Source organism: Parambassis ranga, chromosome 2, assembly GCF_900634625.1.
Source record: "Parambassis ranga chromosome 2, fParRan2.1, whole genome shotgun sequence".
NCBI lineage: Eukaryota > Metazoa > Chordata > Actinopteri > Ambassidae > Parambassis > Parambassis ranga.
In genome coordinates, this window is record NC_041023.1 from 10088967 (window position 1) to 10097030 (window position 8064).

General features: G+C 44.4%; 1 protein-coding gene across 1 annotated transcript; it reads left to right on the forward strand.

Annotated features, from left to right (window-relative positions):
* The first annotated feature begins 734 nt into the window (after positions 1-734).
* trib1 (tribbles pseudokinase 1) lies at positions 735-7191 on the forward strand. The gene is made up of 3 exons (XM_028398136.1): positions 735-1376; positions 2099-2391; positions 4789-7191. The coding sequence occupies exons 1-3, from the start codon at positions 1056-1058 to the stop codon at positions 5261-5263; spliced, it is 1089 nt and encodes a 362-aa protein (XP_028253937.1). The 5' UTR covers positions 735-1055; the 3' UTR covers positions 5264-7191.
* Positions 7192-8064: the final 873 nt, after the last annotated feature.

Below are 8064 nucleotides of genomic sequence, written 5' to 3' on the forward strand. Positions count from 1 at the left end.
ACACATGTGCACACACCCCGACAAAGAAACACGCACAATTACCAACTCATCTCAACACTCATCATCACAAGAATGTTTTTGAGCTGACTATATACTGTACTTCACCCTTCATTTTCTTACACTCTGAAGTCCATAGTACACTTTTTTTAAGAATATTGCATAATTCACTGACTGCAAAGGTACACAAGCAGGTTTTGACTTTAGTGTCTCTGGGAGTCAGTCTGATGTTGTTTATGGAGAATATTTTATGTGAATGCTTATAGCCCGGCACCACTACAGCTTTATGGGGGTGACTCATATCCACATAACAAACAAGCCCAGCATGGGGAAAATATCATGGCGATGTTAAAGCCAGGGTTAAGGCTCATACACTGGAGCTTTGTATTGGCTATGGTTCACACTTCAGGCCTAACATTTGGAAAGCAAACAGCTCAGGTGCCATACGGGAGGTCTGTAAGCCGATCATTAAGGAACAACTGACTCAGACAACAAGTTTTAAAGACTGTTAATTATTGTCTAAAACATGTGCAGCCATGATAAGTAACAGATGAGTTCTTCGCTCCTCAGTAGCTCAGGTTATTTCTGTATCAGCAAAATCTGAGCAGGAATCTGGAGATTCATTAGAGAGAGAGAAAAAAACCCTGATGTCTGAACCATATGCTCACGTACACTTCTCTGAAAGGTGATACGGTGTCATCAGAGCCAAGCTTAAGCTGAGAGTCAGTGCCGCTGCAGGATTGCTCAATGGTTGTGTCACCAGGAGGCTGGACTGGCCGGGCGGAGTGTTTGAGCTCAGAGCTCAACATCAGTGGAGCTCACTCACTCTCAGCCTCTCCGTGACTGTGAGGCGTCTCTCTTTCTCTCTCTGTCTCTTTCTATCTCTCTCCCACTCTTTTCTCACCAAAAGTAAGCTACACGGACCTTCACTCTCCGCAAGGCTTGGATTATTACCCAAGTTTGACACGGGAGAAATGGAGCGGAGAGTCTACAGTTTATTTTAACCAACAAAGGACACATCTTAAAACAAGCCACGGTCTTATTTGTGCATTGCTTTCATGGTGAATCGCCCTATCAGGATGAACTTGCAGTGGATCAGCCCGGCACCTTGCATCCGCACCGGGAGAGTCGCGCACAAGCGGCTGGACTCAGACGATCAGCCCCCGGCCAAATGCGCCCGTCTGAGCACCGAGGCGGGCGACACGCAGGGACTCCTCGGCACCTCCCCCGGTTCCCCAGTGAGCTCCGTCTCAAATCCAGTCCCACCGACCCATCAGGGACCGTCCAGGATAGGACCGTTCCTGCTTTTACCTCTGGCAGAACGGGAAAGCATGCACAGTGCCATGAACACCGATACTGGCGATGAGCTACTGTGTAAGGTATGCGCAATCCCGTCATTGTGCAATTTCTTTGAATGAATGATGTTTCAAGACATCGCGTTGCTCAACAGCCTGTCTGACATGTCATCCGTATTTAGCTGACTTTTTCACCTAATGTCATTCTCACGAAAATGTGTCAAATTTTTGCGTAACAGCAGTGTTGCTTCATGATTCTTTAACATTGTGTTTACAAAAATACAAGAGCCCAGACAACGCTTAATGTACTGTAGCCTCTGTTATGTTGTGTTGTGGAAATACAGCAATTCAAGCCCACCTATCTTGGCACCGTGGTTTCACACAGTGTCTGTCAATTCGGCCTATTTGCATACACGTCACCGCAATACGCCACGTTCTGACTCACAAAAATCCAAACATGTGAAGCAACAACAACAAGAAAAAGAGATAAGGATCTGTAAAGATAAAGACTGGGCCCTCCACTGTTCCATATCCGCGTGTTTACTTTGCATGATAGACCTGCAGGCGTTTGGCTTTGTTGATTAATGAAGTTAATCGCTTCACGCTTTGGTGATTCATTTGTCATGCTCTTGCAAAAGCGGGGTATTGAGCTAAAATCAAAGCATATCTTACTGCCAAATTTGCATGGCTGTTTCCTCAGATGTTCATTAAGAACACACTGACCCACTGCCTCCTCCCCTCTCACTCTCTCACCCCCCCAATGTTCCTGCCATCCATACATCCCTGTCCTTCCTCTTTCCTTTTAGGTCTTTAATATGGGGGTTTACCAGGAAAAGATCAGGGCCTATGGGATTCTACCAGCCCACAAAAACGTGGCTGGCATCAGGGACATCATCCTTGGCGAACGCAAGGCCTACGTGTTCCTGGACAAGGACTTTGGGGACATGCACACTTTGGTGAAGAGCTGTCGGCGGCTGGATGAGGAGCACGCCTGCAGGCTCTTTCGTCAGGTGGCCCTGGCCGTGGCACACTGCCACCAGTCTGGCATCGTGCTGGGTGACCTCAAACTGCGCAAGTTCGTCTTTGCTAATGAAAAAAGGTGAGACAAGCAGAACATAAAGGCATTTTAAAATCCTCCTGCAGTGTCTGAAATGTGTGAGGATGTAACTTTGCAGAGTAGTGGCACATGCCAATGAAGAGAGAGCAGCTGATACACGCAGGCCATGTGTGCAGATATCGATGTGGGAACAGATAGAGTAGGAGGTTCTGTACTTGTGGAGGCAGGCTGCTTCGCTTCCCAGATTTTTCAGCCTCTCTGTCTGTCTCCCTTTCTCACTCCTCGATGTGTCTCTTTGTATGCATGTTGTTTGTTTTGCATGCGTGTGTGTGCATGTGTGAATGTGGTGGGTGGTAGTTTTGGCATCAGTGTGAGACGAGGCTGCTGAATGAGACATCATTCCCTTTCTGTGGTCTATACCTTAGAATATATTTATTACTCATTAATAAATTACATCATGGCTATGCTGCAGAGTAACTGATGTTTCCAACAAGGTTTCATTCAGATATACTCTTCATCCACGAAGGAGTAGTCCAAAGCACTATAGTTTGAACTGGCTCCCACACACACACACATGACCTAATGTCTGCATCACTGAGTGCTGCGTACAAGACACACACAATATCCCTGCTTACAAAACTATTTGTCGCCTCTTTGCCCTTGCGTCACTCTCTTTCCTGTAAGCGCCCGCTGATCCCACACAACCCCCCTTGGGCTTTCCAAAGGCCTTTTTTTCTCAGAGACATTTCAACAGTAACATTCTCCAGTCATGACCTCTGGGTTTGCAGGGTCACAGTGAATGAATGAGAGCAGACAGCCAGTGAGAGAAGTTGAAGTTAGTTGTGTCCCTCTGATAACTATACGGCTGCAGAGAGATGAGTCACAGTGTATATGTGCTAAGAGGAAGAGGAGAAAGGGGGGGGGGCGTTTGTGCAAAGCTGTGCTCCATTGCATTGCAATTTCAGATGGCTTGTTGCCTGCAATTCAATGAATTGTAAGCAGGGTGACAGCATTGCAACATTTATGGTGGTATATTGACCCATTTGACCCATGAGGCAGTGTGATGACAACACAGACCTCTGTAGCCTCGCTAAAAAGGACAAAACAAACCCACTGATAACATTGAAATAGCTGTGTGACATAACCAAGTGACTTTGTCTCCAAATAAAAGTACACCCTGAGATCACTGTTTTCACCCAGTCGGGCTTCCCAAGCCATTACAACTCTGCATGACCTCATTTATTCCGTCATACATTCCTCCAAATTCACAATCAGACATCCTTCAAACCTTGACACACAAGCTGTGATGCAGTGTCCCTGCCAACAATGCAGCACTCGAGCCAGAGACAGAGAAAGTCACAACAATTTGACAAATGCAATCTCCATTCACACACACTTAACACACATACACACAGTGGAGTTGGAAAAGCCAGTTTAGGGAAGGTGACTAGCACTGTGAAGCATGCAGAGCTTCGCTGTCAGGCCAGCCTTCCCATGCGTCACTGATGTGGCAACAGCCATTTGAGGGTAATTATGGGATGGCTGGCGCCGCAAGTGTGGGACCCAGGTGCAGATAGCCTCAGCTCGAGAAAGAGAGAGAGGAGGAGGAGAGAAGATATGTACTCTCAACAGAAGGATGAGTCACTCTCTCCACCCCTCTAACTCTCTCTGTTCTGTTTCCTTTTCTGTCTCCATCTCTGTCTCCTCTCCTGACTTATCTCCTCCACTATCATGGTGTTCAAATATCATTCGCTTTCTGCCTTCGTCCTGCTGTCTGTCACTCTTTTCGTCCTCTTTGTTCACTATCTAATTTCTCTCTGCAGCCACTCTGTCTGATGACTGAAGGGTCTCACAGAGTCAACCGCATGAGCTTGAGATAAAAAGTAGACTTCTTGATAAGCCTTCAATCAGTATGCTCAAATACATTTTCAACCAGTTTAGAAAATTGTTTTGCCCACTATTTCCTTCATCCTTATACATTCAGTCATTTCACTGGTAAATATCTCATTGTACAAATTCTTCTCACAAACCTAATTGCTCTGGTGCAGGACTAAATGTCCGTCCTGTCATTAACATGGCTAAATATAGCATTGTGTGTGTGAGTGAGTGGGTGAGGGTGGAGGAAGAGGGGTATATTTATATGTGTGTTTATGTGACCATGGAAGTCACTGGAAATTTGCTTAGGCAGCTCTATTCCTTAAACAGGACTCACTGTAGTGCACTTAGGTCAGAGTAAGTTCACTAGTGTTTGGTGTGCATTTTATCTGAGTGTGTTAAGACGAAATGAAGGAAAGATGCTGCCATCACTCATTCTAATATAAATTGCAACTAAAGCCCTATAAACAGACATGTACATTTACTTTTTTTGAACTACAAAATATTTCCTCTGCTCCTGAAGATTGTGCCAAATGTCCTGACCTTATTTTGATGTCTCTACAGGACACAGGTGAGACTAGAAAGCCTCGAGGACTGCCGTGTCCTGGAAGATCCAGGTGATGACTCTATGTCAGACACTCATGGCTGCCCCGCTTACGTCAGCCCGGAGATCCTCAGCGGCTCCACGCCTTACTCCGGCAAGATGGCAGACATGTGGAGCCTGGGGGTCATGCTGTACACCATGCTAGTTGGCCGTTACCCCTTCCATGACCCAGACCCTGCCATGCTGTTTTCAAAAATCCGCAGAGGCCAGTGCTGCCTGCCAGAGGGCTTGTCACCTAAGGCCAAGTGTCTGCTCCAGAGCCTGCTGAGGAAAGAACCCTGGGAGAGACTCACAGCAACTGAGCTGCTCGCTCACCCATGGTTCCACCTGCCGCCATCGTCCCAGGAAGCGTCACTGGGTGAACAGGAAGTAAGCTCCGCGGAACAGATGGTGCCATCCTTTGATGTGGAGGAGGACGATGATCTGTTCTGCTGACAGATTTAATTCAGTCTGACTGAGGGACCAAAACAAAGTTTGCTATGAGGGATTCATTGTTGTTTTTTTTACATTGGCACTTTTTAGAAACCCAATAGTGTACTGTTATGTGTACATAACACCCTCAAGCTTTCTACAAAAATGTACTGTACTGTATTTTTGTTGGTGTATACATGTTACTTGCTAAGGGCATTGCTCACAATGATCACTCATTGTGTCTCTATATGTACGTTTTTGAAATTATTTGGTGCTAAAAGAAATAACATTGACTCAGAATCTGCCAGATTATTAGGCTTCTCCCAGTGTATCACAAGAATTTAACCCCTGGCGAACAGTAGTCATCAGCTCTTTGCTCTCGGCCTGTATTCAGCAGGATTCGCAAAGCATTAGTTGAGTCTTGAGTGTGAGGCGAGGAGACGGGAATGTTGTTTCTCTCACTCTCGGACCAGGCTGCAGGCTTCAGCAGCTGACTCACTGATCATCTCGAGGAAGGCCGAGTGTGAGCTTGACGTCTTGAAGCAGACAGTGACATAGAGCGAGAAAGATGGTTAGCAGAGGACTGATGTGTCATACTCGACGGGACACTACGGAGGTGTCTCGCTGCCAATCTGGCAATGGATGGAGCATTTACAAATTTCACACCATGCACAGAAGGTTGAGAAAGGCATGGTGTTACTGGTGTAAGAAAAAATGGAAGAAAGGTTGTAACAGACTCTCAGAAACAAACTTAATACAAGTCTTTGTAAATGGCTAACAGAAAGGTACACCTCGTTAAGTTTTTGATAAAATTAAACTATTTACCATTTCAGAAGTGTGCACCAAGAACAGGAAGTATCCAATCTGACCTAGCAACTTTCAGCATGATCTTCTTAGCACAGCTGTTTCTCAAATCTAACACTAATGCTTCTGGTTTTAAAGAAAATGCTTGGAGTGGGTTTAACCTCTCAGCAGCAACTTAAAAATTGTTGGATAATTCTCACATCCAGGTCACAGAAAATTGAGTTTCTACTGATCCTATATGAATTTTCACTCAATTTTTCCAAACCCTTTTTTTTATTATTTTTTTTAAAGAAATGTGTCAAATATCTATTAAGAAGACACCAACTCAGAAAAAAAGACATAACAGTAAAAATGCACGCTTCCTCAGCTGAGCAGTTGACCTGTTTTGTTCATTTTTGGAACAATATGTCAAGCTGTTGTGCTTTAACAAAGCTGAGCTGTGCCGCTGAGTGTTGTGCCCATATCACTGTGTTTCATAAACTGAATGACTCTGAATCAGTCGCAGTCAGGCGATATTTGATGTTGGTTTGTCTGTTGATGACTCAACACTTCAGTGTGTCTGTAGAGAACGGTCCTGACCTTGGCTGGAAGAATCTGTTCCAACTCTTTAATGGTACTTTTTTTCTCCCTTATTTTTTTATTTTTTTTCTGTCAAAAGCTGTGGGTTCATGGAGACTTGTCCTTATAGTCAGTGACATGATGTACCACACTTTAAAAAATGCTAAATAACGGAAAGTTTCAATGAAATTCAGAGATATAATAATGTTGACAATGGTACTAAATCTGGCATATCTGAGACAAACAAAACATCTCTTGCAGCTCTTAATTATTTTCATCTGCTTGAGATACCAGACAATCTGAATTGTTCCTCAAAGAAAAAAAGCTAACTTAAGAGGTTTATGATTCTATATCTGGTTCATACATGTAGAGTGAGTCACACATTCACATGTGACATGTAGAGTAAACTGACACGGGTGCACAAACTTCATATTGCACTGTGAATTATGTATTTGTGACACAACCTAGAGGCTACTATTAGTCCGGACGGGTTACACACGAGTTATGTTCATTGTACAAAACGTGTAAATATGTATATTTGAAATATGTGTGGAGTTGTTGAATAAAGATCACATTTTTTCATATTGACACAGCTTGTTTTTATCCCATTCTTTCACACATACACATCCCCGCAAACACCTGCGCAGCTCGCCCATGTGCCTCAAAGGTTTTCTCTGCACACAACCACACTCACACTCCCTGTGAGCGAGAACAATACATTTCCTCCTTTCCCTCAGTGCTTTCAATTTCACCAGTACAAGGGGAAAAAACTCTCTCTTTCCATCGCTGCCTCTAACCGTTTACTCTTCCCTGACCTTTGCGTAATGTAACATTTAACTCCTCAAACACACAAATGTCAATAGTGGGTCAGTGTCTTTTCCTGGAATACACATGAGGGAGCTGCTCTCATTCTCTTTTTTTCCCCAGCTTCAACAATAACCAGCAAAGCTCGAGGTCAACTCATCAAACAGTAAACAACAGTCCTATTTAAACTTCAATATTTCTTCATATCCAGTCCACTTTTGCTTGTGAATCATTTCTTTGACCTATAAGAGCTTGGCATGTCTCTCTCCACCCTCTGTGTGTTATGACTACCCTAGGCAAGGCTGGCCGGCCAGAGCTTGCGTAATCATTGTACGTGTGTGTGTGTTCATGTGCATACCTGCCTGCATGTCTATGTGTATGTGCGTGAGCACAAGAGTCAGATTAGGTATCAACAGGGTAGCTAGAGTGTCTCAGCTGCTGCAAAACGTCCAAACCAACGATTGCCTAACACGTCAGAGCTGGGCTCCACGAGGGATGACAATGGGGCCCCTGAAAAAGTAGGCTAGCATTAGGTCATACTAATGAATATCTGGAGCAAAATGTGCATGTGGGAAAAGTAGGTTTTAGTTAGTTGAGAAAGTATTTTGGACACAAACAAAAGTCTGTACATCTATTTGTTTACTCTCAAAATAAATATG